This window comes from Drosophila navojoa, chromosome X, assembly GCF_054131105.1.
Source record: "Drosophila navojoa isolate 15081-1374.11 chromosome X, UAZ_NAV_1.0, whole genome shotgun sequence".
NCBI lineage: Eukaryota > Metazoa > Arthropoda > Insecta > Diptera > Drosophilidae > Drosophila > Drosophila navojoa.
The window spans coordinates 12,838,476-12,853,705 of NC_142895.1; the positions used below are offsets into that span (position 1 = coordinate 12,838,476).

Below are 15,230 nucleotides of genomic sequence, written 5' to 3' on the forward strand. Positions count from 1 at the left end.
CCCCGCACAGCTGCGACCATTAAGCGCAATAAAAATGGGAGTGGAAAAAAAAAATGAAACGAACTCTCCCACCGATAGGTTTTTCCTTTGTCTTACTTTTTTTTTGGGTGTTTTATGGAAATGAATAAAATAAGGACGAAAATTTACATCTGTAAAATGCAGTTTGGCCCAATGCAGGGGAAGTTAGAGTTGGGGTTAATGGGGGGGAGAGTGGTTGATTTGAATGGAACTGCCGCCGATAATGATGTTAATGAAGTTGCCAGACTTGCGACCAGTTGAAGCAGAAGAAGAAGAGCAGGAAGAGGGAACGGCCAGAAGGCCAGACGGCCAGACCAGAGCCAGAGGTCTACGAGTCAAAGTTTTCATTCATTTGCCACGTAATGTCGCAATGCCCATAAATGTGTTACGCCTACCCCACCCCCTCACACACACACACTTACTACGCCCTCAGTGGCAATCAAAGTGCCGTTGAAATGGCTACCGGTTACACATAACGCGTGTCCGGCGTTGCCATACCGCCTACGTATCCCTTACAGCATCCTTAAACAACATTGCGTTGTTCCTTTATTGGTCGTTAAATCTCTTGCGGTTGTCGTGTCTTCTGCTGCTGCTGCTCCTGCTCCTGCTGCTCCTGCTGCTGCTCTCGCTATGGCTAAGCTAACGTCACACCACCAACCGCACAGCCCACTTCACGCCCCCTAACCACCATTGCACAACCCAACCCCCAGCCCCCGGCCCAGCCCAGCCCACACTCCTGGTCATCATCCAGCCGTAGCCCTTGCGGCGCCAGCCACGTTTAGCCACACACCCGCCGCACCCTTAGCAATGAGCACGAGCCTGGCAACTGAATTTCGAGTTATGCTACACGATCTACGTGCGCACAGTGGTGCAAACACCATTCGAAATGGACAATCGAAATATGGAACAAATGTCGTGATAAGTTTTAGTTGCAATTCAATTTGAATACGTTCAACTTCCGGCTAAAGCTCATGTCAAAGGCTAATATTTACCTATTTTTCTTAAAGTTTCTAGAACAAAAAATGTATAATTTCAGATCTTAAACTTTAGCAAGCAAATTGACCAAAAGATGTGTTCGATTTTTTAATTCCAATTATAATTAAATTTGAGTGGATTCTATGTTCATGATAAACAAGACAAAGTTCATGTTAGCTAAATAGAGCTTGTGCATCTTCATATATCATAGCCTCTGTTATAGTCGGCGCGAACTAACACCAATATACATATATATGTACTACTTGAAGCCTTGACCCTGGGCTAACTGCCTAGGCAGATAATTAAATATAAATATTAATATTGGGCTAACTGCCTAGGCAGATAATTAAATATAAATATTAAATATATACACATACATATTTAAATACATATTATATGTAAGCAAAAAAAGCTCATATATAGGTATATATATATAAGATTTAGCTACTTTGCTTCAAAAGATATTTTAATTCATTTTTATCTTCAATTTTTATTAATACAAACAATTTTGTAAGAATTAAAAAAAAACGTATACGTTTTATTACTATAATAATATGTTTTATTTTTTATTTCCAACAAAATTGAAAACAAAAACTTCAGAAGATATTTTAACTAATTTTTTTTTCTATTTTTTTTTTGTTTTTTTTAAATAAATATACTATTATTTTTTAATCTAAAAAAAAAAAAAAAAAAGAATTTAAATAAATGTTATTTGATTTTTATATAAAAATGTATATGTAATTATATTTAATTATTTTTAATTGTAATCATATAAATTATTTATTTTAATAATTTAAAAGGATTAAAAGAAAATAATGCAGATAAGTTTATCCCGTTTTTAAATGTGCTGTGAAAAAGCTCAAGTCTGTTTGCGCCAATATTCTAATGCTTTTTTTCTTTTTTTTTTTGTGCCTGAATTTTTTGTAATTCATAAACTCAATTCTCTTGCTTCACTGCGCTTTCAGTAGACATTGCCCCACTGTGCGACTATATTTGCCGCTGTATTTGCAGCCGGCGGCGTCAGTACGCGAAGGCAGCCGCAACAAATTCGATTCGATTCCATTCCATTCCATTCCAGAAGCTAGAAAACGCGAAAGAGCCGCCGAAGCAGGAGCGGCTGGAGTGGCAGGAGTGGCAGGAGGAGCTGTATGTGGTCGGAGCAGGAGACACGGGGTAGGCGTGCATGGGACCGTTAGAATGGGACAGGCTGACGCCAGCGTTGCCGTCGTTCACGTTTTGTTGCTGTTTAATTTTTCATTTAGGGTTGTTCAAGTCGATGAAGAGGAAGACGAAGACGAGGTCGCAGACGAAGACGAAGACGAGGACGAGGAAGAAGAAGCAGCAGCAACACACGCATGCTACTTCTGTTTGGCTTTGGCATTAATGTAATTTACTGTTGTTGTTGTTGTTGTTGTCCTTTTATATTTTTTGGCATAATTTGTGTGTGTTTTTTGTTTGATTTCGTTTCGCATTTGTTTTTTTTTCTTGCGCGTTATTTTCGCAGCGCGTTTGCTAGCTGCAGTTGTTCTCTTTGCTGTTGTTGTTGTTGTTGTTTTTTCTTTTCATTTCTCTTTTTTTTTGTTTTGTTATTCTTTAGCATTTCACTTTTTACGAGCCTAACAAAACTTCCCTTTTGCTCGCTCCCACTCACTCTTCGTCTCTCTCACTCTCTCTCTCTCGCTCTCTCTCTATCGCCCTCTCTCTCTTTCTCCCTCTCTCCCTTTTGCTCTGTCTTTTGGCGTGAGTTTTTTCACTCATGACTTTGGCATTTGGTTGCTTTGTGACCAAAATTTCCTTTCCCCCTCTAGCTATTTCCCTCCCTCTCTCTCTCACACACACACACACACTCTCTCTCTCTCTCGCTCTTTCTCTTTCTGTCGCCCTCTCAGGATGCCAACAATAAGGCACATTTTTATTATTTCCTTCGGGCACTCGAACAGCTGACTGGCAACGGCAGCGGCAACGATGTCAGCATCGCTGTCGACGTCGACGTCGCAGTCGACGTCAGCTTTGTTGCGGACGTTGCGTGGCAAAGCACGTTAATTAAATTAAGTAAAATTAGCTAAATATGTTTGCATTTCTCTTGCTCTCTCTCTCTCTCTCTCTCTCTCTTATCGCCCTCTTACCCCTCACTCTCTCACTCTCTCTCTCTCTCTCTCTTTCGGTCCTCTTCAAAGCAACGCTGAGGGTAGCAAATTTAACTAAATAAGCGTTAATAGGCCTATGTGGGTCGCCTTTCAAATCTTGGCCAGTAATTGGCTTAGCTCTGGGCTACACCCAGATGATAGATACCCTGTACATTTCTGTACTGCTCGCACGAATCCAGGCCAATTCAAGTCGAAACAAGCTGTTAAGTATGCTATAAATGGGCAAATAGAAAATAATAAGAGCAATAACAAATAGTGTTGCCAAGCAAAGCACGACGCATATGATACCCTGTACTAAATGGGTGACTTTGATTAGCAACTAATCCAGACAGCAATGCAAATATGTATCTCTATAACTGTAGAGTACAAGTCTTTGGCATTTATGCATATTACACTTACTTAAATGCCTGACTCACAGATACCCTAGCTTTTGCTTGTTTAGCACTTCTCGCGCCGAGAACTCGAAATCTGTGAGCTCTTTAGTATTTTTAGCTCTTGTTTACACCCACTAAAAACTCAACTCAATGCCTCACTCACCGATACCCTAGCTTTCAGTTGCCTAGGATTTTTGTTTGATTGATGAATTGATTTAGTATACGTTCTTCAGTGCTTAGTTCTTACTTATGTTTACGCATCTCTCTTTTCACTCTCCACTCTCTCTCCCCCTCTCTCTCCCTCTGTCTGTCTGCCTTCCTGATTTTCCATTTTCTTGTGTTTCTCTTAATGCAAATTGATTCCTTTCTCCAGCTCCACGCAACGCCATTCCCTGTTCCTGTTGATTGATTCATAGACGCGCCCTACCCACTGTTCCAGCAGCCCTTCTCACTCTCTCTCTCTCTCTCTCTGTCACTCTGCCTCTCTGGCTCTTTCTCTCGCTTAATCGGTCATTGGGTCTTGTTATACAGCTCAATTATGGTCATTTGCCATGTGGCACATGGTTTGCTTTGGTTGCGTGGGGCGGGGGGGCGGTAGGCGGGAGGCGTTGCTTTGCTGTAATGCTGGTAGTGCCCATCCACCAGCTGGCTAACCCCTAACAGGTCTCAAGTCAACTCCCGTTACTTTAGCCACTTTCAAAGCGGAAAACCCTGTCACGTGCTAAGGACCAAAGCCTTTAATCGATTTGCCTTTCGTCTTTCGTCGTTAGCTAAAAATTCTGGCCTACTAAAAATAAACGCTTAATGCAAATCAACAACAACAACAACGACGACAACAACATCTACAAACAACAACAATGGAAATTTTGAAAAGCAATTGCAAAATGAAGTCAACAAAAAGGCGTCCAAAAATTTTCAATTTGTTTGCCTATGCAATGGATACGGCTCTCTCTCCCTCCCTCTCTACTCTTCCCTCTCTCTCTTTCTGGCTCTCGCTTGTTGTTTGTTTTTGCTATTACACACACAAGCAAATAAACACACACACACACACACATACACATAGATGCCTATCTATGTGTACGTATATCCATATTATTTTAATGACTGCATTTAGAATTTTTATGCATCCTTTTAGGCAAAATGCGAACGAATTTAGATATCAATCGAGTCAATGTTTACCCTAGCCCCAGCAAAATCATATACATACATACATCTACTGTATTTCAATTGCTGATTACTTTTTGAAAATTTTCAAGCATTTTACAGTTGAAACCAGAGATATACCCATTGCCGTAAATCAATATGTTTTTAAATGAATTCATTTTAATTGATTGTGGGAGGAGATATAATACCACTATATATACTATATAATATATATGTATATATATTCCCTATAAATATCTGCAGTCTAGTCTATACATGCTGAATCGTCAAAGCTTGAAGCTCTAGCTATATCACTTAAAAGGATATGTATATCATTAATTATTTTTTCCATATAGAGCAGAATCCGGATACCAGAATTCTCATCATATCATCTCAAAACCGTACAGAGGCTATAGCTGGAGTGGTAATATATACATATAGCCTTATATATTTATTATATTTTCATATGTATTTGTCTTATATATTTAATATATTTTTTTCTAAAGATATAGCTCACTAAAGTCAAAAATTTAATGTTCCATGGTACAATAATAAATATATTTATTATAAAAAAAAATTATAAAAGAAAGTTCTTATAACCCTTATAAGTCTATATATTTCTGGTATAAGTAACATTGAAACCTATTTGTTCTCTTGACGAACTTGGCTGTAGGTTAGATAGTTCGAATAGTTATCGTTATAATAAGCTTGCCTTAAATAATCGATAAGGTTCCCAAGTCGATTAATATCAATATTAAAACTTTTGTTAAAAAGAGTTACATATTAACCAAGATTTACATTAACCACATATAATTTATATAGTTATAGAGTATCTCTTAGTTCCGAGCAAAAACACTTTCACTTGTCTCTCTTTATTTTTTTTTTTTTATTTATTTATTTATTTTTTTTTTGTGCACGATAATGGAACATGACCAACATTTTACCATTATCGTTCAAATAACTGCCCAATCACATCTATCATAAAAGCTATTGATTATATTACTCACTATCAGAGTCCATCCATTGGAAAGAGCGATAAACCGAAACTAACTGAGACGACAGCAACTAGTAACCCACATTCACTTATTTGCCTCTAGATAACACTATAAAACGTGTTGTGCACTTGTGAGGTCTTAGTCTAGCTTAGAAGCCAAATGTTCTATGTGAACTCAGCTTGCGGCGGAGCTATCCGCATGAAATTTGCTGCAGCTGCTGCCTCTGGCAGCTACAATGAAATATATGAAAACTAGCCAAATCGCTTGGAAAATGGAAAATATGTAGGCTAATAAAAGTTAAAAATCTAGGCAATCTTTTCTATATGACTATACTCAAATGTGTTATGTAATAAGCATATGTATAGAGTAATTCATGTATCTATAGTAAATTCGATTTGTATAACATTTCAGCAATACTTCATATAAAACATGTTAGTTAGCTTTACGCGTCTTAGACCAGGCCACGTAGCTCTAGCAATTGCTGTTCATTTGGCTTAAGATATACTTGACTGTCATTTTAACTTTTTGACACATTTTCAAGGGGCATGGGTGGGGGTGTATGTGTGTGTGTGTGTGTGTGTGTGTCTATATGCATGATATTTATTAACGCTTATATATATATATATATATTTCTTCTTTTTTTGGTTCTTTAACGGCATTTGAACACGTCAGCGCTTTTCTGGCCGTGTGGGTAACGCTTATCAGATTGCCAGGTCGTATAATCGTATAAAATATTATATATATGTGTGTATATATATATATATATATATATGAATATATATTTATATATACTTGTACGTTATCTAGCAAGCATATATCTAGCTCTTTCTCACACTCACACTCTCACTCGCTCTCTCTCTCTCTCTCTCTCTCTCTCTCTCTCTCTCTCTCTCTCTCTCTCTCCTCTCACTCTCGCTCTCTCTCTCTCTCTCGCTCTCTCTCTCTCTCACTCTCTTGATGTCTGTCCAACTTGAGCTATCTTTTAGCTGTTGCCAGTTGCTTATCTTATCAATAAATAGCGACTACGACGACGCCAAAGAACTTCAATTCAATTTCTTTTCAATTTCTTGCACACACACACACACACACACACATACCCACACCTGTCAGATGTCAGTCAGGTTATTTTTTTTTTATTTCTACTTTCCTTGGGCCGTGCTCTCGTTGAAAATCTCGACAGAATCTCGTAATGATGAGCGACGGTGTCGTGTTTTCATTAAGGCACCAACACACACACACACACATACACACACACACCTATATACAGTCAAAATAAAAAGATGTAAATTTGAAAATCTTCTCTAATAATAATAATAATAATAATAATGTCGTGTAATAATACAATATGTATGCAGGCATATTGTCTTCTAAGGGTAGAAGCTGCTGGCCTTTGATCTAATCGCTGGCACAGCAACGTCGCACACACACACACACACACACGCACACGCATACATATACAGATGTATGTATGTATACAGGTAAGCAATGGTTTCTTTACCTTTGGCTCTAGTCAGGCTCCTTGGCAAACATGAAGATGTTTCGCTCTGCGGCTTTCACAAAATGTTAATTTTGTGCTAATGAAAGCGCCGTCTATTTGTGTGTGTGTGTGTGTGTGTGTGTGTGAGAGAGAGGGGGGTGTTGGCGTGTGTGTGTGTGTGTGTGTGCAGCATTTAGACGCCATTTTGTCAGGCTGTCTAATGAAATTGCGCTGTCTTGTGCTAAAGATTTTTGGCTGCACAGATTTGCGCAAGGCAACGGAACCAAAAAAAAAAAAAGAAAATACAAAGTCATATGAGTGAGCTCTAATAGGGCATGCTCGACTAGAAGATGACCTATAAGCTATGAAGCAGTTACTTTAATTCGCTTTATAGAATCTGATGATTGATCAGATTCTATATACATGATTTGTAGAGTATTCATTCATAACTTTATATATTTATCGATACACACACTTTTCGATACTTATCGATAAATGCTTGTCGATATATACTTATTGATATCATATAAGCATAATTGAGTAATAATTTAATCAAACATTTAACAAGCAAGAATTAGAATTTATCTCGTTATCTACTTTAAGCTATAACAGAAATCGGTAATATATTAATCGGTATTGATTGGTACTATCTCAAAACAAATCTATGTCAAGCTACTGGGGTATAAAAGCTATAAGCTAAACAATCAAGAGATTGAAATGTTAACACTCCATGTGCTTGAAACTTTAAAACACATCCTGATCAGATATCGATAAATTATAGAAATTCGATGCATATCAATATACCATATAATAACAATTCAATATATATTGATTAAGTTCAATTCTTCTTAAGTCAGATATAACACTAGAACACCCCACTTGATTCTACACATCTCCAAAGCCAGATTTTCAATCAATATTTATCGATAAATGATAGAAATATCGATTACATCTATAATTCAAGACTGCTCTTGCCAAATCGATCAAGGAGAACGATATACCCTCTACTAACTAAGCTCGCCATCTACAGAGTATGGCAAACAGTTTTTGTTTCAAACTAGCAATTTGGCTATGCCCCATGTGGCGCCATCTAGGGGCCAGGTACTGTGCAGGCCCCAAAGTTCTGGCAAGTGTCAAATAACAATTAACCGAATGGGCGCATCTAGAATGGATTCAGCCAGATGCAGCCAAATGCGAAAATCCTTAGCAAAAATTTTAATTAACTTTAAGTGTAAATATTTATTTGTTTGTTCTTTACAAATGTTGTGGAAAATGTGAAAATTTCGGGAAAACTTCACATTGCATTGTTGTAGAACTCTACTCGGATGGAAAACTTTATCGATTCCAAGAAAATGTTAACTGTTACTTAGATTCGCTTTTTTTCCACTAAGTTCTATCTAAGTTGGCCTCAAGAGTTATCGATAGCAGTTAGTTGGATCCACTTTTGTATAGTAAGTTCTATTAAAGCACACATCAAGCATAATAAATGGAATCAAGAGTTATCGACAGTAGTTAGATTGTCTTACCATGCCAGTTGGCGATGAAAAATAAGATAAATATCGATTTTAGCTGCTCGCTTATCGATATATTCTTGTTCATTATATCTGTAGCTAATCGATATTTTCTATCGACTTTCAAGTATACATATATGTATATATCACATGAACATTTGGATTGCATATCGATAGCAATAACAAATTGTTATCGATATGTTTTATCGGCCAGTCACATTCAATCCTAGACAAAGTTAAACTGAGCTGCACTTACCAAATGTAAAACAGTGTTGACCACCTCCCGATTGGTCACCTGGCCCACCTCGATGAGGCCGATGAGGACGGCAAATTTCAGATTATCGGCGGTTGTCATTCTGACGATTTCGTCGGGCCGCTTAATGTCGCTGAACGGCGGACGCATGATGTCCGCCATTTTGTAACGAGTCGATTGTTGTCGATTGTTGTTGCAAATTGTTGTTATCGATATATCGATTTGTTATCGTTTCAGTTGTTCGATAGACACATACAAAAGTGTGGCATTAATTAGTTGTCGTCGTTGTTGTTGTTGTTGTTTTTGGTGGTGGTTACAATCATTCAGATTGAGTTATATATATATATAGGCATGTTATGTATAGATATAACCATATGTGTGTAGATTGGATGGATGGAATTCACAGGGTATAGCTATGGACGCACGCACACACACACGCATATATATAAAGACACGAATGCACACACCCACACATATACATACAGATGTGTGCGTGGATATATCTATATAGATAAGGGAATATGCATATATATATATATAGTTATATATATATATATATGAATGCTGCGGATGCTTTTTTATCTATTGCGCTAAAGAAAACAAACAACAACGATTTTATCGGGAATGGAACGAAATAAAAATTTGCTTTATTTTATTTTATTTATTTTTTTTTTTTTAGCTGGATTTAGGTGAATTTTTTTTATTTATTTTTAGATTTTGCACATTTGTTGTTGTTGTTGTTGTTGTTGTTGTTGTCGTTGTTTTGGCAGCCACTGTTGGCGCTCATATTGAGTCGCTTTTGGTTGTTACATTTATTTTGTAATTATTTTTTATTAATTTGTATTTATTATTATATTTAATTGCACGCTTTTGTTTTTTTTTTTTTTTTCATAATATTTTTGGTGGATTTTTAGATGGGTTTATTTTGTTGCGGTTGTTGGTTGACATTCAGAAAAGAGGAAGAGAAAAAGAAGAAATGAATGCAAAAATTAATAAAAATCCATTTATGTATTTCAATATTAGAGTAATGTAATATGCGTGAGTATATTCGTGTCGGGGGAAAGCTTTTGAGGCAATATTAAATGGAATAAAATATTGGAGATAATGCTGGATTAGTGGGATTTACAATGGACAAGCATAAACCATATGTATATGCATTAATATATGTTTACAAAAGCAGAAAACAAAAATCAATTAACAAATTAAAAAAAAAAATAAAATAAAAATATATTTTTTTAAATTAAAAATAATACACAAAATTAAAAAAAAAATTTTTTTAAATATATATATACAAAATATATAACAAATATAATAAACAACTAATAAAAAATATAAAATAAAATAATAAAAAATATAAAATCAAATGTTAAAATAACATCTCTATATCTCCTTCTCTCTATCTCTCTATCCCTCTCTGTATTTGTCTCTCTAGCTCTATATCTTTCTATTCCTCTAACTCTCTATCCCTCTACCTCTCCATCTGTCTATCTCTCTATTTCTCTATCTCTATTTATATTATATACATACATACATACCTATATATGCTCTATGTATGTATATTACATTAAATATTTCATTGATTTCTTTTAAATTTCCACATGAAATTATTTTTATTTCACTTCCTACAAACTTAAGGAAATTAAGTAATACAAACACAAATTTCTTATCAAGAACTTTTATTTTCAATTGTCAGATATGTAGTATTTCTCTTCTGCTACCTCTCTCTTTCCCACACTGATTATACTTTCTCTTACTGTCTCTCTCTCCCTCTGTCACATTTTTTTGTAGTCGCGTCTTTTTACTTTTTTGCCTTATGCTTTGATGCCTGATTTCGTAATATCTTCAGGGTTTTGACTCATGCACTCGGCATATAAAAGAGAAGAAGGGAAACGGAAAGAGCTAGAGGAAGAGAAAGCAGTAGCTGTAGCAGAATATAAAAACAATTCGTCACGCATCAGCTATAAAAGTTGCATAGAGCTAGAGACAAATACATACGCATATACATATATATATATATATATATATATATATATATATATATATATATATATATATATATATATATATACATATGTAGACTTTTATTTTAAATAGAATTCATTTGAAATTTCGAGTCTATTTTCTTTATATATTTTTCCATCTCTTCTTATCAGAGATTTTTCCATTTTCCATTTCAAAGCAGAGAATGGTTTTTCCTATATCTACATCCTCAGACTTTTATTTCACACTTTTATTAGTAAGAATTTATTGGTAAACTCCATCAAAGTTCGTCTACTGCTTATGTTTACACTGTTTTTCCCAAAACTTTTCTCTCTTTCTCTCCCTCTCTCTCTCTCTCTCATTTTGTTAATGCACAGGTAAACAATAAAATCTTCTATCTAAAAGAGTTTCCTGACTTCATCTGTACACATTTTTTTCTCATAAGCAATTAACACATTGCAGTAACTCTCTGAAGGAAATAACGAAGAAAAACATTTCATTTATTTGAGGAGAAAAAAAAACTCTTTAAAAGCAGCTCACTCTAACGACACTTTACTGTACCTCATATCACAGTGCCCGCATTTAAGCTGTTTCTAGGAATATTTCAATAAAAGCCCTATTTGAAATTAATCTGAAGCAAATAAATGTCATTAAGAGAAAATATTAAAGCAAAAACAGAAACAACAAAAAACATTAAAAAGAAGAGAGTAAAAAAAAAAAAAAACGGCGTGGCATATTTTGCGGTAGTTTGATTGGTAGCAACGCGGGCATCGGCGTCGGCATCGGCGTTGGCGTTGGCGTCGATGACGTTGATGTTGACGTTGACGGGTCGTACGACAGTAGCGCTATCAAACGTAATTAACGCAGCACGCTACGTAAATGAAGTGCGCTTACGCTAACGCGACACGTAAGCGGCCGGTTTTGGGTACCCCTTCTTAGCAATGCGGCCGTGCACGCGACGAGGGGGTGGGCGGGCCAAAATGATAAACTAAACGAAACGAGCAAGAGAATGGACAACCATACAGGTCGCAACGAGGAAGGAAGAGAGAGGTAGCGAGAGGCAAAGAGCGAGCGAGCGAGCGAGCGAGCGAGCAATGCGAAGTCGTAGCATCACAGCAATTCAGGTGATGCATGCCCAATTGGAGCATGCAAGTGCTGCCAATTGGCAATTCTCAAATGCATTGCACAACAATGCAAATGTATTTGTTTAGAGATCGCGCTCTACACAAATACATACATATGTATGTCATACACAAAATGAGAGAGCAAAATAAGGGGGAAAAACAACCGCTATCATAGTGTTATCTAAGCGTTTATCTCAACATGGCCAGCCGGGGCCCAAAAGCAAATGTGATAAATAAACGAGTGTTATCTCGTATGTTCGAATTGGACTGCAAATTGTTTAGCTATACCAATTAGAGCCTATGCATTAACGTAACAATTTTTTATGGTAAAATTGTTGCTATACATATATATGTACATACATATGTATGTGTGTTATTCATGCATATATAAATTGATACATGTATATATTGTTGTTGGTTATTCTTCTTGGCCCAACAACTTTGCCATTGGGTTTGCACTTTACGCGCGCTCTCTCTGGCTCTTGCTCTCACTCTCGCTCTCTTTGACACGATGGTCTCTCTATCTCTCCGACTCTCTTGCTCTCTGTTGCTGTTATTGTTGTTGCTGCTGTCTGCTGTTATACACGTTGTTGTTGTTGTTGTTGTTGTTTTTGGTGGTGGCTAAAAGCGGCGCTTGTTCCTTTTCGTTCTGTTTCGGTGGTTGCTTCGCTCGCGCTTTGGAATAACAATCAACTCAAAAAAAAAAAAAAAACAAATATACCAAAAAATGTGGTTTTGGCCAAATTGCGCAAGCAAAACGACAACAACAAATTACTTATATTCGAATACAAGTTATTTACACTATAGCCCAACATAACCTCCAACGACGAATTGTTAATTGCACGCACACACACATCCACAAAGTGCTAATGTTTTTTCCTTTGTTTTCCTTTGCATTACGGGTCTCGCTCTCGCTCTTTCGGTCGCGCTCCAGGCTCTTCTACAATTCACCTTGGTCGCCTTACAACACGCACATACACGCACACACACACACATGCACACACCTTCCTCGCACCCTCTCCCGCTAGTATTCACACTATGACAAAGTGGAAAAATCAATGAATGTCAGCCGTAACAGAACGCAAGAGAACGGACACGCGAGAGCAAAGTGCATGCAAACACAAAGAGAGCGCGCGCGCGTCCTGCTTCCTCTCACACTCCAATGCCCCCGCGCTGCCTAGCAGCGTTCTCGGTCCCACACGAACCTGAACACACGTCGTCAGTTTGTTAACTTATTCTTATTAGGCTGCTGGCAGCTACCACGTTCTACCATACACACACGCACACGTGCATACTCTACGCTCACACAAGGCACGCAACACACATACACACGAACACTGTGCTCTCATGCTCTCTCGATGCCGCTCTCTGACTGTTTCTCTGTGGATGTCAACGTCAGCGTTGCGGCTTTTCTGCTTCTTGCTACGTTTCGTTTTTTTTTTTCGTATTATTTTGCACCGCTTTGTTATATTTTTCATTCTTATAAGCGCACCAACACCGACACAAATGCTAATTGGCATTGCCCAAACTACACAAAATTCTTAATTGGAGTGTCAAATGCACCAAATGCCCATTCACCGCGCAAAGCAAACAAAAACAAACCACGAATCAAAAAAAAATATTAGATGACAAGAGAAGAGAAAATAACGGAAAACCATAACAAGAACGAGCATGTTCAATGTTTTACAACAAAATGCCGACAAAAAAAAACAATTACATATATTTACGTTGTTTTGGTGTCAGCCGCATGGGCTGCCTTTTGTTGTTGTTGTTGTTGTAATAGTAGTTGTCGTATTTTATTATCTTTTGTAATTTTCTATAAATATTACCGCACACTTTACACAAAACATATACAATATTAATAATTTATATATATTTTTTTATTGAATTTTGTATCATTATAATTTTTAATTTTATTTTATTATTATTTATTTATTAATATTTTTTGATAGTTGTTACGATTGTTGTTTCGCACACGTACACACAGAAAAAAAAATCGCAAAAAAATTATTATTATGCATAAATAAATCAACGTTCACGTAACAACAAAAACACAACCATCTTCGTTTACGTCTTGCTGCCTACTGACGTTAACTCTTACGCCGTCAAACTAGCAATGAGAACGCATGGACAACAAACCCAATCAGAATGCTTGTTTATCGGCCATGTTCTCGTTTACGGCAACGCACAGTGGTGTGCATTGCTTACAATGCTCGCCGCTAGTTAACTGTTGGTAATTGCTTAGCATTGACAAGTGCTTTGGCTAAGTATTCAAAATACAATAGTAATTTAAGTAATTGATTGCGTTTTTGCCTTTTATTAACTGAATAAAATGTAATTTAGTTAGGCTAAGGACACAAGCGAAAGGCGGAACATCCTGCATTACAGCTGTTAGAGGATAATAACATCTGTTGGCACTTAACACACACTGTTACTGCTAACTTAACAGTACGGCACTCAGCGGAGAGCCAGGCTCAGCGGCATACTCTCTCTTATTGACGCTCAGAGTCCTTTCGAAAGTGCTGCCCATTTTTGGCGCTCGTATAACACTTTTTGAATGCACTCTTTTTGACAAGATGTGTTAATGTGAAGACATATAGAATCTGTAATCAGAAATCGTACGCCCCTTTAAAATTAAGTTTGTATTAGCACATATTATTTTGGTTCTAAAGGCCAATTTGTTTGTAAGATTTTATCTTTCAATGTCTTCGCCAACTCACGCGTATTTCTTATTTGAATTGCTGTTTTTTGAGCACTAGAAATAAGTTACGCTCTTTTACAGCACTAGACAATATTTGCTCCAATTAGAGTTTGAGTATTTAAATACTTAGCCATGTTTTTTAAATTCATATTATTAAATCAGCTGCTTCAATGTTTTGAATAACTCTTTAAAATGAAATGAAATTGCGAATTTATTTAAAAATTTCGACAAATGCATTTCATGTTTATTTCTTGTAAATTGTTGTTTTTAAGCAATAAAGCGCAAATGTAACTGTTTATATGTAGGTAGATATGTGATAGTGGGAGTTAAATACTCCTTTCTGCGCAAGAAGCGCAATAAGAGCAGCGCATTTTTGAGACTCTCTACGATAATAATCGCGTTGAGATTAAACATTTATTTAGTTTCTCTACTTGCCTCTTGTTTTCCGTTCATGTGATTAAAGTACATTAATAAATAAATGTAGTTGTACTCAAACGCAAATTACTATTTATGATGTTTTTCAAAATATTCG

General features: G+C 36.5%; 1 protein-coding gene and 1 long non-coding RNA gene across 5 annotated transcripts in view; both read right to left on the reverse strand.

The window, feature by feature from the left end:
* The window catches only part of LOC115565440 (neurobeachin), a 137,148-nt gene extending 127,739 nt beyond the window's left edge, over window positions 1–9,409 (reverse strand). For all 4 annotated transcript variants that reach the window (XM_089264022.1, XM_089264023.1, XM_089264024.1 and 1 more), the window contains exon 1: window positions 8,897–9,409. In XM_089264022.1, the coding sequence (XP_089120148.1) occupies window positions 8,897–9,055 (159 nt within the window). In that variant the 5' untranslated portion in view covers window positions 9,056–9,409. The remainder of the gene's footprint in view (window positions 1–8,896) is intronic.
* A 295-nt stretch (window positions 9,410–9,704) lies between these two features.
* On the reverse strand, window positions 9,705–14,610 carry LOC149090617 (uncharacterized). The gene is made up of 2 exons (XR_016197351.1): window positions 13,725–14,610; window positions 9,705–9,760 (listed from the first exon to the last, which is right to left on the reverse strand). It is a non-coding gene; the product is annotated as an uncharacterized LOC149090617 (long non-coding RNA).
* Window positions 14,611–15,230: the final 620 nt, after the last annotated feature.